General features: G+C 47.8%; 3 protein-coding genes across 7 annotated transcripts in view; 1 reads left to right on the plus strand and 2 right to left on the minus strand.

The window, feature by feature from the left end:
• Positions 1-345: 345 nt before the first annotated feature.
• Positions 346-2,160, minus strand: CFL2 (cofilin 2). Its single transcript, XM_007662557.4, is given in 5 exon segments — positions 346-997; positions 1,109-1,130; positions 1,132-1,165; positions 1,167-1,184; positions 1,295-2,160. Coding segments are annotated over 5 exon segments (549 nt in total). The 5' UTR covers positions 1,552-2,160; the 3' UTR covers positions 346-779.
• A 1,062-nt stretch (positions 2,161-3,222) lies between these two features.
• LOC114816478 lies at positions 3,223-16,849 on the plus strand. Of its 2 annotated transcripts, XM_029078722.2 has the most exons (5): positions 3,223-3,882; positions 6,415-6,480; positions 10,971-11,208; positions 12,519-12,674; positions 16,498-16,849. In XM_029078722.2, exons 1-5 carry the CDS (start codon positions 3,471-3,473, stop codon positions 16,604-16,606), a joined length of 981 nt encoding a protein of 326 aa, XP_028934555.1. In that variant the 5' UTR covers positions 3,223-3,470; the 3' UTR covers positions 16,607-16,849. The 2 variants fall into 2 exon arrangements, with proteins under 2 accessions (XP_028934555.1, XP_028934556.1); XM_029078723.2 differs by lacking the exon at positions 12,519-12,674.
• Positions 16,672-18,116, minus strand: part of BAZ1A (bromodomain adjacent to zinc finger domain 1A) — a 73,193-nt gene continuing 71,748 nt past the window's right edge. For all 4 annotated transcript variants that reach the window (XM_039914048.1, XM_001511632.4, XM_039914047.1 and 1 more), the window contains one exon: positions 16,672-17,676. In XM_039914048.1, coding sequence (XP_039769982.1) covers positions 17,483-17,676 — 194 coding nt within the window. In that variant the 3' untranslated portion in view covers positions 16,672-17,482. The remainder of the gene's footprint in view (positions 17,677-18,116) is intronic.

The following is an 18,116-nucleotide window of genomic DNA, read 5'->3' on the forward strand; positions in this document are numbered from 1 at the left end:
TTCCATTTAAGGTTCCTTTTTATACAGAAATTGCCCACCCATGATTGTTATGATTCAAAACATCGTTAGGTTGCAAGACTTCATATGGTAAACACAGAGTTTCTACTCCTGTTCAGTAGTGTGTAACATTCAATGAAAACAAAACAGGCCATCATCAACAGCTACTTCATTTAGTCAGATATTCATGTAACAGGAATGAACACTGAGGTACTACAATTTTGATGAACCACGGTTACAGCAACACTAAATTGGCATTCCCTGTTTGATGGCGGGGGGGGGGGGGGGGGGGGGGGGGGGGGGGGGGGGGGGGGGGGGGGGGGGGGGGGGGGGGGGGGGAGGGGGGGGGGGGGCGGGGGGAACTCATTAAAAAAAGTGCTTTTATGCATAGTGTTATATATGTGCTGCCATGTCACGAAAAAGGCTTGTCAAGGCAGGTGAGGTGTATATGGATGCACAACGAGCCTCACGGGACTGTAATCAAGTGCAACTGTAATACTGGAATAAAGTCTACCATTTGACCAGTGGATAATACTTTCAAGGCATTCAAATAGCTTACCCTTTGCAGTTTTTCTAAACTATTCACATTGACTATAATTCACCATTTATGTGCTGCAAGGGATGCACACAACACCGTTGTTTTGGCTAAAGTATGACGTGAAGGCATTCCTTGGGTTCTACAATAAAACTACCAGGATGAAACAGTCTAATGGCAATCACTGGTAGGTTGCTTAAATAAATGACATCTCCTTTATGTGTTTTGGGAGGGGACGGGAGGGGGATTAGGGACTGGGGGAGAAGGGGAGAGAGGCAGCAAACCTAATTCTATTCCAATGGAGAGCTGCAGAAATGGAAGCTCCTTCGATCTGGATGGCACTTGACTTGTCATTTATAACGGTTTCTTCAAGTGAAACTACAACGTTGCCTCCCAGTTTCTCGCCGAGCGTCGAACGGTCCTTAATGTCATCCAGCCCGTTTACTTGCCACTCGTGTTTAATACCTAAAAGACACAATGCCAGATATACCTGTCTGTTACTTACTGTCAACGACGACGACGAAACAACAACAAAAGCCCAATGCTTCTTTTCTACAAAGCCTTTAGTGTTTATACCTGTAAATTTCTTTTTAATGGCAATCTTTAGAGCTAGCGTAAATCATCTTGCTTTTAAGGAGCGCTTTCGGGAGCCCTAGAATAAAAGAAAATAACTTTTCAGTCCGTTGATGTAAGAACGGCAAAATTCTCTATTATTTGAACAATCCTTGCATTGAAAAGTCTTTTTGCTTTTGTTTTACACACCAGAATATAAATACTAGGTCTTCTTTCTTAGACTCTTTTGTCTCGTATGTGGCATCATACAAAGCATATCGGCAATCATTCAGAGGTAGCAATTCACAAAGGATGTGTAAGGGGTCCTCTACGTATCACAATGTCACCCACAAGATCTGCTTTGCTTCCTCTACAATTATCTGTTTTTTGTCATCGCTTAAACAGAAGAGAACTGCTTTTTCTTTCTTTTTGATCTCCTCTGGCGTAGAAGATTTCCTTACTTTCATGTCATTAAAACCTTGATGACTTCATCATTCACTGTTACTCCCGGAAGCTGTAAATGAACAAAGAGGCAATTTAGAGAAGACGCTCGATTTCTTTACTTTCATGTCATTAAAAACCCTGATGACTTCATCATTCGCTTTACTCCGGAAGCCTAGAAATGACAAAGAGCAGCAATTTAGAGAAGACGCCCGGGGTTTTAAAATTCCTTTTCCCTGGGGTCCGGACCGGGAGAGAGGGCCTCAAGTGTCTTCCTGGGTGGAGAGCTTATTCGTTTACGATCTGATGTTACTCATTTACGATTTATTCATTTACGATTGATCACCTCGAACTGTATTTTCAATCTCAGGTACTAGGTAAGCTATGGATTACAATGCCACGTGTGTTGTTTTTTAAAAGGGGGGGAGGGGGGAATGTGGCTTAGGAAGATGTGACTGTGGATGCTGTTGCTTCTTTCTTTGGCCTTCCTTTGTTTCGTCTTTAAATACAAAAGGAGCCCGTTAGGAGGTGGGGAGGGCAGGGAAAGGTAGATGGACTAGCCGCAGCAACAGCACGAGTGAGTGCCCGACTCCGGCAGGCTTCTCATTGCACCGGCTGATGTCAGCCCTCTAGGGCACAGCAGCCGAGATACCTCCTCTATTCTGTCGGCTTCGACGGGCCTGTTAAAACAAAAATCAATCCATTTAAAAAGAAAAAGCTCCTGGTTCTCACCCCCATCATCCGCCCATTCATTCCGTCCCGCGGGAGCGCTGCACTGGGCGAAGCGCTTCGGGGGCAGGACTGGGCAAGGACAGGCCGGGCGAGAAGCCCCGCGCTTCCCGTCGAAGGGAAGGGGATTCCCTGGGAAGGGGGGTGGGGATGGGATTCCCGGCCGGAGACGGTTTGGGGGGTCCCGGGGGAGGGGGGTCCCGGGGAGGCCAGGGGCTGAGCCCGCGCGGTGAGAAGGCAGCGAGAGGCTCCTCCCTGAGGCCATGGCGGCGTGGCGGCGGTGGCGGGCCCGGCCTTCGGGGTCGGCCGGAGGGGAACGAGGAGGAGGAGGAGGAGGAGGAGAGAATGAGGTTAAATGGCGGCGGCCCGGGGACCTGAAGGGGCCTTGGTGGGACGGGGCCGCCCGCCTTACCATGGTGGGGGGCGGCGGCGGCGGCGGCTCCTGGCTCCGGCCCTGGCGGCGGCGCGGCGGCGCTCCTCTGCCCGGGGCCGGAGGCGCGGGGAGGGGGAGGTCACATGGTCACTCCCTCCTCCTCCTCCTCCTCCTCCTCCTCCTCCTCCTCCACGTGCGGCCACCGCTCCCCGCCCCTCCTCACCCCGGATGGAGCCATGGCCACCGCCACACCCTCAGGCCCCGCCTCGCAGTGGGGGTCCCCAACGCCACAGGACCCTCCGGCCATGGTCCCCGCTCCGTGTCATCCCCTTCCCCAAACACCCTGAAGGTCCTCACAGGCCCCCTCAGTCCACGGCTCTCCGCTACTGCTTCATCCCTTCCCACCAAACACCCGTGAAGTCCTCGCAGACCCCTCAGTCCATGGCTCTCCGCTCGTCTTATCCCTTTCCTGCCAAACACCCCGCAAAAGTCCTCGCAGACAGGCCCCTCAGTCCATGGCTCCCGCTTCATGTCATCCCTTTCCCCAAACACCCCGTGAAAATCCTCACAGCCCTCACAGGCCCCTCAGTCCATGGCTCCCCGCTATGCTTCATCCCTTCCACCAAACACCCCATGAAAGTCCTCACAGGCCCTTCAGTCCATGGCTCCCCGCTCCGCTTCATCCCCTTCCCACCAAACACCCCATGAAAGTCCTCACAGGCCTTCAGGCCATGGCTCCCCGCTCCGTGTCATCCCCTTCCTGCCAAACACCCTGCAAAAGTCCTCACAGGCCACTCAGGCCATGGCTCCCCGCTCTGTGTCATCCCTTCCTGCCAAACACCCATGAAAGTCCTCACAGGCCCCTCAGTCCATGGCTCCCCGCTCTGTGTCATCCCCTTCCTGCCCAACACTTCACAAAAGTCCTCACAGTCCCCTTGCAGGCCCCTCAGGACATGGCTCCCCTCTCCATGCCATCCGCTTCCCGCCAAACACCCCGCGAAAGTCCTCAGGGCCAGGGGCCTCCTCAGCCCGACCCCCATGACAGGTCAGATCAAGGATCAGGAGGGGACCAGTGGTGGCCAACTCGAGGCGCTGTTACCATCAGCGCGGCAGGCACCTGGCAGTCCGGCTGAAACTGCCAGCCCGGCCAGGGAGGTCACTGACAGGCCATCAGGCACTGTCAGACCATCAAGTTCATCGCCCTCAATTGGCCCATCAAGGATAGTCATTGTCAGGCCACCTATCGCCCTTCAAGGTCAGTCATTGTCAGACCATCGGGGTAAGTCGCCATCAGCGCATCAGCTTCTGGCAGCCGTACAAGATTGGTCACTGTCAGCCCATCAATCATTGTCAAGGTGTAAAGGTCAGACACTGTCAGGCTGTCAGTCACTGTCAGCCCATCATGAGCAGTAGCTTGTCAGTTTATCAGTCAGTATCAATTTATCAAGGTCAGTGACTTGTCAGTTCATCCAGTAACTGCCAGCCCATCAAGGTCAGTCACTGTCAGGTCATCAGGGTAAATCACCGTGAGGTCATCAGCCACTGTCAATACATCATGTGTCAGTCTTCATCAATGTCACTGTATGACAGTCAGTGTCTGTCTCCATCCCTTTCTCAGTCTCCCCAGTTGTCCACTGTCTGTCTGTGACAGCCTCCATCTCTAAATGTCAGTTCACAGTCTGGCAATGCATCAGTTAGTTTTAGCCCATCAATGTCTATCAAGTCTTCAGTCTATCATCGTTTGCCCGTCAGCCTCAGCCAATCAATGAATAACATTTTCTATGCATTGATTGGATGCCCAATGATATCTCCAGTTGGACAGTTCCCATTCTCAGGGCCAGACCTATCACTGCCAGGATTTAGCTTCCAAATATCATCCTGATGGGTTAGAGATGATCATAATAATAAATAATAATACTGGTACTTGTTAAGCGCTTACTATGTGTCAAACATTGTTCTAAGCGCTGGGGTAGATACAAGGTAATCAGGTTGTCCCACGTGGGGCTCACAGTCTTACTCATTTTACAGATGAGGTAACTGAGGCATGTAGAAGTTAAGTGGCTTGCCCAAGGTCACACAACAGACAAGTGGTGGAGCTGGGATTAGAACCCACGTCCTCTGACTACCAAGCCGTGCCACGCTGCTTCATGAGTGAATGAGTGAAATCCAGATGACTGGTTTTACCTTGGGCTGGGTCCTATAAGATCCACCTGCACTCTCCCTCCTCAAACTCATCCCTACATTTCCAGCCCTGCAAAGGACAAGGCAGGGGGCATCCTGGAGCCTTTTAGGGCACTGTATCCTCCTGGCCAGAATGAATCAGGAGGGTCCTAGGGATGGGGCTGTTGAACCATATGTTTCTTTTTTGTGCCAGTGGGAACAGCCAATACATGAGGGCTGTGTCTTTTGTCCTGGTAATGTTTTGAGATTGATAGGAAGTCATTCATCCCAGTCTGTGCAGATAGAGTGTATTTGCTCTCAGTTGTGTTTACAGACCTGTGTGGGTACCCACCCAGGATTAGCCCACCACCATTTACCTGCAAACAAGTCTACTTTACCCAAAAGCAATAATAGTAATTGTGATATTAAATGTTCACTCTGGGCCAAGCACTGCACTGGACTCTGAGGTCATAATTTGGGTCATAAACAGATATTTCAAGTGAAAAATAATGCTCAAAAAATATAGTTGTCAAGGGACATTCAAGTACTTCCAGGCCTTAGCTTCTCATCAATCAGTCAGTTGTATTTATTTAACACTTCCTGTTCTCAGGGCACTGTATTAAGTGCTTGGGAGAGTACGATATAAGAGTTGGTAGGTGTATTCCCTGCCCACAGTGAACTCATCTTCATCTGTTTCCAGGAAAACCTTGGAGACGTTCAGGGGGCTGCAAGCGCCCAAACCAGCATCAGAGGGGCCGGGAAACAGGGATAAATGGCAGCTCTCCACTTGGGTTAAATGAGCTGATACTGTGAAGTGGGCTAGAGCTCTTTATAGTTATTATTAATGGAGAAAAATCATAGCCTCAGTTTGCAAGGGTACAGAAACAATTCAGTGGGTTGTGCCAAACCTCAGGCAGAACATTTCTTAATGTTGTGTTCTTTTTCACAGACACCATTAGTCTTTGAATCAGACTGCCTAAAAATACGCAAACCCTACCCAGCAAACCCAAACAAGTCTGACAAACAGCATCCGAGAAACAACAATCTTGCAAAAGATTTCTATCCAGACAACTCTTTGTTTGAGTTATTGTACTGCCTAGGGGAGGTGGAAAGGGGTACTGTAATAAGGAAGCTAACCTGGAATCAATTATAAAGATGTTGCTCATAAAAGCTTAGGGGTGTGAAAGTGATGAAGCTCAAACGGGAAAATGGAACCTTGGGAAGTGAATAGGTCAGAGATCAGAGAGGGGTTAAGAAGTTCAGTCGAGAGTCTTTGGAATTGCTCCCAAATGCAACAGACAGCATGTGCAAGGTAAAGTTCAGATTGTTCAGAACCATTTGGAGGAGTGTGAATTCCACACAGGAACGTTTCCTAAGTCAATCAGTCAATCAGGGTTATTTGTCAAATGCTTGGGTTATTTGATGAATGTTTGGGTTATTTGTTGAATGCTTGCTGCATGCGGTGCATAAATGAGTAAAGTATTTAGGACCCTGATTGTTATGTTGATTCAAGAGAGAGAGCTTTTGTGATTTCTAACAAGTGAGGAAAGGGAGACTCCTTGTTTTCTCTTTCATCAACCTTGTCTTTCCTAGGGCACTAATATGTTTTTCTTAAATTGACTTGTAGACCTTGCAAGGCTGTCTGATCACCTGCCTGACTTAAGGAAGGTCTGCAGAGAAGCCATTTGCAGGGGTAAGAATAATGCCCATTGTACAGATGGAGAAATTAAGATTGTAATTGAGGCTCTAGACTGTAAACTCTTTGTGGAGGATTTATACAACTGTTATATTGTACTCTCCCAAACACTTAGTATAGTATTCTGCACACCGTAAGCACCCAACAAATAAGATCGATTGATTGATTGAGGCACAGAGAAGTTAAGTGACTTATCCATCATCATACAGCAGGCAGGTGGCAGAGTGGGGCTCTGGGCTCAAACCCAGACTGCCTGACTCCCGTCCCATGCTTTTTCCACTTTACCACACTGTCTTAATATATCAGCATGTGTGTGTGTACATATACATATGTGTGTATTTACTTTTTATACACACACACACACACATACACACACTACAGAGGGTTCCTCCAGGGCTTCAAGAGGAGAACTGGGAGACACCGACCTATAACTGAAGCCTTTGGTGTGTATTAATGAAGCAGTCTTAGAAGTTATACATCACTTGCACATTTCCATCATCATCAACAGTGTTTCAAAACTCATTTCAAAAATACCTTACTATCACATTGGAGATTAGCACTGCTTCTTGAAAGTAATTTCTGCTAGGTATCACAACATGCCCAGGAGTGTATTTTGGAATTAATTTCCATTTTGCTAAGACTACAGTTCATTTCTACAAGACACCTCTTTGTTTAGCTCTCTTATCAGAGACTGACTGATATCTGGATCTGGATCTCTGGATTTCAGAGATAGGACATCAATCAGTCAATCAGTCAATGCTATGTGTTGAGCGCTTACTGGGCTGAGCACTGTACTAAGCACTTAGTACATTTAGCACTTAGTACAGTAGCAGAGTTGATAGAGCACATATCCCAGTCCTCCCAGCTGCACTGGGACACAGACATTAAAATAAATTACACGTAGGGGAAATGGCAGAGTGTAAGGATGTGGACATAAGTGCTACTGGGGATGGGGATGGAGTGAGTAGCAAAGTGTTTTAGGGGTACAGATTTGAGTGTGTAGGTGAACCAAAATGGAGTTTGATTAAGAGTGGGGAAATGAGAGGTTAGTCAGGGAAGGCCTCTTGGAGGAGTTCTAATTTTAGGAAGACTTTGAAGATGGGGAGAGCGGTATCCTGTCTGATAGGAAGGGGAGGGAGTTTCAGGCTGATGGAAGGAGTGGGTAGGTATTGGGCAGCGAGACAGATGAGATTAAGGAAATTTACAGACATTTATTCAATTACCATTGACAAAGCACTAAGAAGATTCCTGGTACATTCTAGGGGACACGGAAAGAGCACATATTATGGAGACATTTCCGCTTTAGGGACTTACACTCTAGAACAAAACAGACCAAACAGTTCATGGTAGCTAAAATGATTTAATATGTGTGCAGTTAAGCCCTGAAATATTTGGTGAAAAAAGTCTGCCTGCCATCCTGCGCCTAATTCATCATTCAATGCCACTGAAGCTCCGAATCGGGGATTGGCTGAGTTTGCTCTGGGTCTTAATTTAACAGGGGAGTCAGAGAAGCGAATAGATTTCACTGCTCAGAACCTTGCTGTATTTTGGAAACTACTGGGCCAATTACAGCAATTTCTCCCCTGTCCAGGGATGCCATTTAGTCTGAGACAGAAGAAAGCAAAGGTTTCAGTCCAAGATACACTTGTAGGAATGCTATTTTGGTCTTCACATCTCAAAGGAAAACAAGAACAGCTGGGAGGGGAACTCAACAGATCATGCTAAAACATTAAGAAAACTTCATCCCAACATTATCTGAGGGAAAAGCAACTCTCTGCCCTGAAACCCCTGACATGTTGGTCTTTTCCAACTCTCGCAGGGAGGAAGGGTCCTTTCAGGCGGAGGAGACAGAACCCTAGAATCTTTCTTTCTGGGGAGCTGGACATTCACTAAGCGGGTACTAACCCTTTCAGTACTCAGTTTGTGGAGCACTGTATTCTCAGGGAAGACCATCCAGTGCTACCTGCAGACCTCATCTCCTTGCCACCCTGTCCATATCGATTTCATTTGAGGCAAAAGTCCAGCACAGCCATCTATTTTCTGGCTGTGGCAATTGGTTATTGACTTACCTTTAAAATAAACATTTGAACCTCTGTAAATGAAAACAGAAAACAAATCCAACCTTCAGTTATTATTGCCCAACTAGATCCACAAAATGGTTGAATCAGCATTTTTTCAGCTGTTCTCAGCCAAACAAATTATATGCAGCCTCAAGCTTCCGTCTCAGGGAAAATTAATCAGGGGGGCAAAGCAATCTAATTGTTCCGCTTTCCTTCACGTGTGTGCTTAATCTGAAACTCGAGCAATGTTCTTCAGTTTTATGACCTGCGAAGTTGTCATTCAAAGTTCAGCTAGGCCAGGGAGAGAAAAAAATTGAGAGAAGTGACACGCCTAACAGTAATAATCGTGATATTTGTTAGCACTTACTATGTGCCAAATACTATATTAAACATTGGGGAAGATATAGTAAGTCAGGTTGGACACAGTCCCTATCCAGATAGACTCGGCAGTCTAGGGGGAGAGAGAACAGGTATTTGTCACCATTTTACAGATGAGGAGACGAGGCCCATGGGAAGTTAAGTCATTCACCCAGGATCACCCAGCAGGTAGCAGAAGAGCCAGGCGTTAAACCTAGGTCCTCTGCTCCCAGACATAGGCTCTTTCAACTAGTTCACACTGTTCATAGCTCTCTGGGGACTCTCTTCCAGCAGGGTAGGGGTATCAAAGAAAGAACAAGCTCCTGAATCTCTTTGTGGGCCAGGGCAGGTATTGTTACTCCTGTTTCAAAGACTGTATATTACAGTGGCAGGGAGCAGGCCCATTATCTAACTCACAAGTTTTCCTCAGTAGTTGGGTCCCAGTTTATGCTTTGCAGTATAATTCAGTCATCATAAGAGCTTCATGCAGCACAATTTACCTTTTTTTAAAATGGCATTTGGTAAGTGCTTACTATGTGCCAGGCCCTATACTAAGCGCAGGGATAGATAAGTTCATCGAGTTGGACACAGCCCATGTCCCCCATGGGATTTACGTCTGACTCCTATTTTATAGATGAGGTAACTGAGGCACAGAGAAGTTAAGTGACTTGCCCAAGGTCACAGAGCAGGCAAGTGAAAGCCCATATGGGCAGGGATTGTCTCTCTTTCTTGCTGAATTGTAATAATAATAGTAATGGTATTTGTTAAGCGCTTACTTTGTGTCAAGCATTTTTCTAAGCGCAGGGTAGATATAAGGTAATCAGGTTGTCCCACGTGGGGCTCACAGTCTTAATCCCCATTTTACAGATGAGGTAACTGAGGCACAGAGAAGTTAAGAAGGCACAGAGAATTGTACTTTCCAGGTGCTTAGTACAGTGCTCAGCAAACAGTAAGCACTCAATAAATACGATTGAATGAATGAAAGTGGTGGAGCTGGATTTAGAACACAGATCCTTCTGACTCCCAGGCCTCTGCTCTATCCACTAGGCTATGCTGCTTCTCAAATTTACCTGCCCAGAAAGGTAAATTTGTCAGGCTCCAAATGAAATGAGTTGGTTACTCACCATGACCATGCCTATCCCTCCCAAGAGGCTGCGATCACAAGGGGTAATGGAATGAGGAGACCAGGGCCCAGAGAGCAGAGGGAGACAGAGACTGAATGGTGAACATGGGACTTGTGTTTAAACTGCAAAGAGGGGGACTCCAGGATGAAATCACAGCGAGATTAGTGGAGGGAAGAGAGTAGCCCGGAATCCCAAAGTGAAGATTGTGAGCCCCATGTGGGACAGGGCTTGTGTCCAACCTGATTATTTTGGCTCTACCCCAGCACTTAGTAGAGTGCTATGCACAAAGTAGTGCTTAAATACAACGATTATTATTGAGGATCTGAAGGCCCCCAGATCCTCCTTGTGGCTGTTTGTTTTGAGAGCATTGAGTAATTTACTGGTAGTTTTGCTGGTGTCATTGTCCCGTTCCTTGTCGCATCCTCTGCTGGGGATGGTGGAGTGATTGTGGACCAAGCCATCCCAGGTCCTTTGGCCGGGGCGGGGCTGGCAGCAGCAAGAGAAGACAACCCTACTGGTGCAGTAGTCCCGCCCCTTAAATTACTCCTCCTCTGAGCCGAGGCCACAAGTCATTGGTTCTGGCCGTTGCCATAAGTCATAAGCCAGTTTGGTCTTGCACCAGCCAATCTTCCCACAATGGGCTCACAGTCTAGCCGGCATCCACTGATCCAAAGCTGGACAACCACCCCCTTCCTCTGCGCCTCCCCTCACCACCCCCCGCTTTGCTGAATTGCAGAATGGCTTCCAGATGCCCCCCGCTCTGCTGCAAATGTGTGGATGGTGACATGAGCTTAGGTGGCCACTGATAATAATAATTATTATGGTTTTGTTAAGCACTTACTATGTGCCAGGCACTGTACTAAGCACTGGGGTAGATACAAGCAAATTAGCTTGGACATAGTCTCTGGTGTGCATAAGACCCATAGTCTTAATCCCCATTTTACAGACGAGGCAACGAGCTCCCAGTACAGTCTCCTTGATTCCTCAAGCCTCTTCCTTGGAGTGTCCCTCCACCTCAGAGAGAAGCCCAACCCTTCAGAGAGAGAAGGTTCAACCCTGGCCAGGATTCGCCCTGTGGAAATCCTCCTGGAAGTCTCCTCAGTCCGCACATTGAGCAGAGCAGGATTCCCACCCACGTTTGGCTTCCAGGCAGACGGCGCCGGATCATCCCGAAAAGATCTCAGGTTCAGAATTCTTTCATCTCTTGGAATCTCCAGCACATGTGCCCCCCTGACCCCAGCTCCCAAATGCTCCCATCTGTGATCAGATGGCTCCCAGCCCCACTCCCCAGCTGTTCTAAACATGTGGCTTATGTCCCAGCCGCTCAGCTCCTATCCTGTCGTCTCTCGGGCTCCCCTGTGTGTTCACCCTTCCCCAGCTATTTTCTGGTCACTCCAGCCTGTCTGGATAGACAAGGGGCGGGAGGCCAGGGGAGGCTCTTCTGAGTTCAGTGGGGCAGTTGCGCAGATAAAGTACTCTTGGAGAAGGTCATTGATGACTGTCCCAGAATGACCCAGTACGTCTGTACCATCATCGAGGAGGGAGAGGGAATCTGCTGGGTCTGACTCCAGTTCCAACCCTCATGCCCCATCCTCCCCTGCCTGCTGGGTGGACCCGGCTCAGGAAGCAGTATTACCTAGCGGCACGGTCCTCGGAGTCAGAAGGCTCTGGGTTCTGATCCTGATTCTGCACTTGCCTGCTCTATGAACCTGGGCAAGTCACTTCACTTTTCTGTACCTCCATTTCCCCATCTGTAAAATGGGGATTAAATACCTGTTCTCACTCCCCCTCAGCCTGAGCCCCATGTTGGCTAGAGACTGTGTCTGACTTAATTGGCTTGCATTTACTCCAGAGCTTAGTGTAATGCTTGGCAGTGCTTGTAACTGCTTAACAAATATCAGAATTATTGTTATTATTGTCACCATCTCCACAAGCCCCACAGACCACAGTGACCCAATCAGCTACAGCCTGGTTTGGGCAGAAGAGGCTCAAAAATGGAGTCTGGCCTGATTCTAAGCAGCTCGAGGCATAACTAGCCTCATGATGCTGGCGTTGCATCTGTTAATCAATAGTGTTTAATCAATAGTATTTATTGAGCACCTATTCGGTGCCAAGCGCTTGATTAGAATGGAATAGTAGAGTCAGTACATACGCTCCCTGCCCTTGAGAAGCTTACACTCAAGTGAGTTGTTTCTGAGAGACCGAGAGAAGAAGCACTCTCATTTCTGCTCACTTCAGGCACCTCAGGGCTTTTTTCTCTGGAAACATTTGAGAAATAATAATAATTGTGGTATTTGTTAAATGTTTACTATTTGCCAAGCACTGGGCTAGGTAAAGTATTGTCCTTTAGACTGTGAGTTCGTTGTGGGCAGGAATGTGTCTGTTTGTTGTTATACCATACCTCCCAAGCACTGAGTCGAGTGCTTTGCACACAGTAAGCGCTCAATAAATGTGATTGAATGAATATCCGACACAGTCCTCTTCCCTCATGGAGCTCCCAGGGTAAGGAGGAGGAAGGCAAAACAGTACATGCTCCCGGCCGCCCTCTCCCAATCCTGTTCTTGATGGACGCGGTGATCTGCTGTCCTTCTGAAGCCCAGCAACGTGAGCCTCAATCCAGCCTGGACCTGTTGCCAATCAGCACAACCAGGTTAGTTCCCAGTGGCCACCACAGGGCCTGGCTCACCCTGGCTTCCCACCTGCTGATTTTATTCTGGAGGGCAAGGAGCACTCCCCAGGGAGACAGAGGCCTGAAGCAGTAGCATGGGCGGGGAGAGGGTTGAGGATGGTGAAGAAGTCCATTATATTTCTTAAACGCTTACTGTGTGTCGAGCCCAGTTCTAAGAGCTGGAGTAGATACAAGTTAATCAGGTTGAGCACAGTCCTTGTCCCACATGGGGCTCCCAGTTTAAGTGGGTATTTAATCCCTATTTTACAGTTGAGGAAACTGAGGCACAGAAAAGCAGGGGGCAGAGTTGGGATTAGAACCCAGGTCCTCTGACTCCCAGGCCCATGCACTTTCCACTAGGCCGTGCTGCTGGAATGAGGTGGAAGTAGCATTAGACACTGAGTGAGCAAAGGGCACGACAGGGAAGAGGGTGGCAGGTGCCTCTGCATCTGTGTATAGGACACTGAACAGGCCCCAGGGGATAGAGCGTAGGCCTGGGAGCCAGAGAACCTGGATTCTAATCCTGACTCTGCCGGTTCCTTGCTGGGTGATCCAGGGCAAGTTACCTAATTGCTCTGTGCAGTATTACTCCTCGCCAGGGAAGAAGCCGGGTGGAAGCAGCCCCTCTCCACCTGAGGCTCCAGGCCGTGACCCCAGTAAAAAGACCCGCTCCCCGGTTCCACCTTTGTTACCTCTAATAGCCCGGTCGAGAGGGTGGAGATGGGATCTCCGAGCCAGGGCACCTTGGCGATTGGAGTGAGGCTCCTCAGGCGGGTCCCAAGACGTGGCCTGGATGCTGCCGGGACTCCTGGAGGCAACTGGGAGGAGCTAGTACAGTGCCGGTAGGGAGCAGTTTGCATTCGGGCAGGGAACAAGTGCCAATTTTTCCCCCCCGCCCCCAAGCCGGTGAGCCCTGCTTTCATCGACCACAGCTAAGGGTGTGTTGCTGCCCAGAGACTGCTAGGCCACGGCCCCTCCTCCCCTCTCATCTGCCCCCAATTTTCATCCGGAGCCTGCCGGGACGGGCCGCACACGCCTTACCAGATGGCCTTATTAGTCTCTAGACCAATTTATCCATCCGCCATTGGACGGAGTTAATTTCAAACAGGTCCGCAGCTGGCAGCAGGCAGAGAGCTGTCTGCAGAGGTTCAGATCAGAGGAAACCCAGCCAAATCCCAGGGCTGGGATGTTCCTGGCTTCACCCCTTCTGGAGGAGGACTACGTGCACTTCTAATTGTCCTCGAACTCATCTGAGGAACAAAGGCCGCCAGCCAAATCTGTTATGTGTTTAGATCCTGTATGCCTCCGGATTCCAGCGTGGGCTCCACCGTCAGCTGGAATTCCCGATCAGTCTGGAGGCGCTGTATGGTTTGCATTAGGGAGGCTGCATGACCTAGTGGAAAGAGCAGGGCTTTAGATCCTAGTTCTGCCCTTAGCCTTCTGTGTGATCTCAAGCAAGTCACTTCACCTCTCTGGTCTTCAGTTTCCTCACCCAGTAGTTGCCCAAGACAGCATAGAAGGTGCTAAGTAGACCCTGCCAAATGAATGAATGAAAGAATGAATGTTGAGGTAGAAAGACTGTGGGAAAAGAATCTGAGGCTCAACCCCTGAGCTGGGTTTTCGGTTTGAAAACAGCAGCAGAATGAATACAGCAGACCTCACCTTCTGGGACATTTTGAGGGGGAGTTGATCCCCTACGCTTCTTGCTCTACATTCATTCCTTTGTGAAGCTCACCCACTTCAGTTACCCCATCTATCAGGCTCACTGAAATCTACCCAGCTAGCCTCAACCTCAGGATCAAGCATTTCCTCTTGCCAGGAGTTTGGAAGGAGATTTGAGGAGGGGAGAGATGTGTGCTGGTGAGATACCCATGTGGCAATATCCCGGAGGTAAGAGGAAATGCCAGATCACAGAGGACATGAGAGGTGAGGCTGGCTAGTTAGATAGGTGGATCATCTGCCTAGAGGTGGTATCTGAAGACACGGGAGTGGATGAGTGGAGTTAGGGTAAGGGTAAGGGTAGGAGATCCAGAACGACCTTAAGGACACCCACCGTTAGGGGGTAAGGGAGAAGAAAAACCAGTGAAAAGGGTCATGAGGTGTCTGGCCACCCTAGGGCTGGGGTTTGTGCTAATGGTGGTGGCTTGCCTCTTCTTCAGGGAACGGTCAACCTACAGAGGCAGCAGCGGGCATGGCTGAGAAGTCACTGGCCAGCAGCCCCCGCTCCAAATGCTGTGGGGGGGGCGGTGGGGGGAGCCCTAGCGAGGCTGGGACTCTGGAGAATTTTGCATGAAAAATTCCCATCGCATCGAGTTAGCTTTGCCAAAGCATTTGGAGAATAAGGAGGCTGCCGCTAACAGACCCGTGGATCTCCAGATGGCAGCCGGGACCACAGGAGAGGCCCTTGCTCTTTCTCTAAGAACGGCCAAGGAAGTCAACACCTCAGCCATTCCCTTCACTCAAGATCCTGGCTAACCTCGGGTTATTCCAACTTGGGGGAGGGTAGGGGACTTGTGTATTCCTATAAGGGCAGTAACGAGCTAAACTTTTTGCATTTCTATAATTAAGTCAGTGGAGCCTTGAAATCAGTAAGTTTGATAAATTCCTGCAGTTTCACAGGGCCCCACGTTGGCTAGATTCAAAAGTCACTGAACTGCTACTTCAAGCAGCTCTGGCTCCATGGTTAAAGTACTGAGGTTGATTGAGCACGTATATCCAATCTTGCATAGCTGAGAAGAGGAAGAGGGACTCAGATTCTGTTTGGCGGACACCAGCACATCCCCAACGAAGGCCACGATATGGTCCTGCCCTCCTTACGCAAATCATATGTCACTGAAAGCAGGAGCAGAAGTCAAGAAATAAGAAATATTAGATGGCAGCCCTGTGGCCTTAATAGAAGGAGCTCAGGCCGGGGGGGTCAAAGCACCTGGGTTCTAATCCTGAGTCTGCCAGTCGCCTACTGTGAGATCTTGGGCAAGCAGCATAACTTCTACGTGCCTCAGTTTCCTCAAATGTAAAATGGGGATTCAATGCCTATTCTCTCTATTTGAACTGTGAGCCCCAGATGGGACAGGGACTGTGTCTGACCTGATTAATTTGTATCTACCCCAGCGTGTAGCACAGTGCTTGACATTGTGAGCACTTAAATTTAATAATAATGGCAATATTCATAATCACCCCAAAGAATGCAAGTGGTCACATGTAGTACCTGCTCCAGGGGAGAATCAACAAGAATGATCCAGGGTAAAAAGTCGGGGATCCTAGGGACCTTGAAAAAGAGTTAAATTGGTTATTGAAGGAGGAAAAATTTCCTAACCTCAGGATTTTGCAATCAAAATACAATCCCATGATACACAAATAATTCCCAGGCTAAAGAGAGAGGGATTCTAAACAAATAACAGCAACATCTGGATGTTTAGTTCATAGACCTAAGACCTAAAGATTTCTGGAGTGGTTTATCTGGAGTGGATTATCTGGAGACCTCAGATTGCCAAAGTGCCACTTTAAAGTCAGATTCATAAACACTGCATCTCCTCAAGCCATATGTTCCGACTGCTTATCTTTGGAAGAGTAAATTCTCCACTTTTGGGGAAAGGATCTGACCTATGAAAGCCACATTTCCCTGCCCTTGATGATATTGCTTGTCCATCCTCCAAGCAAGGAGAACCAACATGGTTCCAAGGGAGGAAAATGCATCCAATTTATTAAGTTCTCTGGACAGGCTACTGTACTAAGCAGTTGGGAGTATAATCGAATTGGTAAACAATATAAAGTAATGCTTCTTACTGTGCTTAAATTCCCACAGGGGAATTCATTCCCTCAAGGACTTCTGGGGAGGAGAGAGAAGGCCCATCCCCGGAGGCGGCCGGCTGCCACCACTCCTGCCTGCCGCTCACAGTTTCTCCCCCTGCTGACCTTCTCCTGGCTCAACATTGTGTGCGCCGCCTCCTATTCAGCAAGAACTCCCAGGAGAACAGAATACTTTGAAAAATGTATCATTTTATTTGTACACTTAAAAAAGTTGTACATAGAAACTTATTATACAGTTCTGTAAAAGTTATCTTTCGCTGGAAGAACTGCTAAGGAAAGGTGTTACCTTGTCTGGGTGATCATTAGGAAGTTAGAGGAATAAACAAACAACACAGTAAAATTTTAAACAAAAATTTAAGGAACTTTGTTTTTCCAGGTACAAATTTTATAAATACAAAACAAATTCACAAATTACTTTGAATGCTAAATAAATATCTACTTAATAAACTCAGACTGAATACCTCCAGCCGGCACTGGTACAGCACTTTTAAAGATATGCAATTGTACTCATTCATGTGTAGTGTTGAAAAAGGTGTGCTCATTAACAATTCTCAGACATTTACACAGTTTCCCAAACTGTGCTACAGTAGAAGATTTCATCCGTCTCGATAAAGCCCCCACAATACCACAGCTTCTAGAACAACTAAGATGAAACAAGTCATAGGTGCGGAAGAAATAATATTTTGGGAGATATTTGGACACATGAATGATTTTTAAAATGTACAAACCTCTGTAAACCAGTACTGTATCCAATACATCAAACTTTAGACACTGAACAAAACTGTAGCAAAGGAAATCTTTCCTACATTCTCCTGAGTGCTTAATATTAAAATCGAGAATATAGTGCAGGCCACACTTCAAGGTGGTTAAACAGTTGTTATTGCTTTATACAAATAAGACTGCTTCTCAGCATGATTTAATGTTCCACTTCTATGAACAATATTAGGTTCTTTCAAAATGAATCCTTTGGAAGGACCAAATTATATTCGCGACTTTTTTGCAGATGGAGGCGTAGCATAATCCACATTTCCAGGGGTCACTTGGAGTCCAAGCTTTTGAGCTTGAATGTGAAAAAATGCTTGAAGTCTAGTTCCTGCTTTCGCTTCACTTGTGTTACGAGGGTTGTACTCAAAGCAGTTTGAAAACATTAGTTCAACATCCTCAATAAACTCAGCTAGTAAGAAATAACAAAAAAGAAGGGTTAGGGTGAGCACAGACGGACACTGGAACAGATACAAGTATCACAATTATTATTATTATCACCATCATGGTCCTGAAAGAGCTGCTGATCAAGGAGAACCACTGTTTTCTCTTTAGGCACTGAGGACTGGAGAACAGTAGCAGATGGAGTCAGTAGCACCCTGCTTTCTGGCAGAACAGATGCTAAAGAGGGTAGGAGGAATCGAGATAAGCTGCCAGAGCCCGCTTCTTTTCAATTGTTCCAGAGACCCTTGGATGGCTTGTTTCTCTAATGGATCACACTGATTGAGTGCTTACCGTGTGCCGAGCACTGTACTAAGCACTTGATAAAGTACGATATCAATATAACAGACACTCCCTGCCCACAGTGCACTCCATCCTTGACTACTCACAGATTCCAATAAAAACCACCTC

This window comes from Ornithorhynchus anatinus, chromosome 14 (assembly GCF_004115215.2).
Source record: "Ornithorhynchus anatinus isolate Pmale09 chromosome 14, mOrnAna1.pri.v4, whole genome shotgun sequence".
In the NCBI taxonomy this organism is placed as follows: domain Eukaryota; kingdom Metazoa; phylum Chordata; class Mammalia; order Monotremata; family Ornithorhynchidae; genus Ornithorhynchus; species Ornithorhynchus anatinus.

What these genes read in the sequence shown, in the direction of transcription:
- LOC114816478 (XM_029078722.2), top strand. Translation starts at nt 3,471, where the DNA reads ATGAAAGTCCTCACAGGCCCCTCAGTCCATGGCTCCCCGCTCTGTGTC. An exon ending in CAGAGAAGCCATTTGCAGGG is followed by an intron (nt 6,481 to 10,970) that starts GTAAGAATAATG and finishes CCCATTTTACAG; the next exon opens with ACGAGGCAACGAGCTCCCAG. An exon ending in TCATCCCGAAAAGATCTCAG is followed by an intron (nt 11,209 to 12,518) that starts GTTCAGAATTCT and finishes TCCCTCATGGAG; the next exon opens with CTCCCAGGGTAAGGAGGAGG.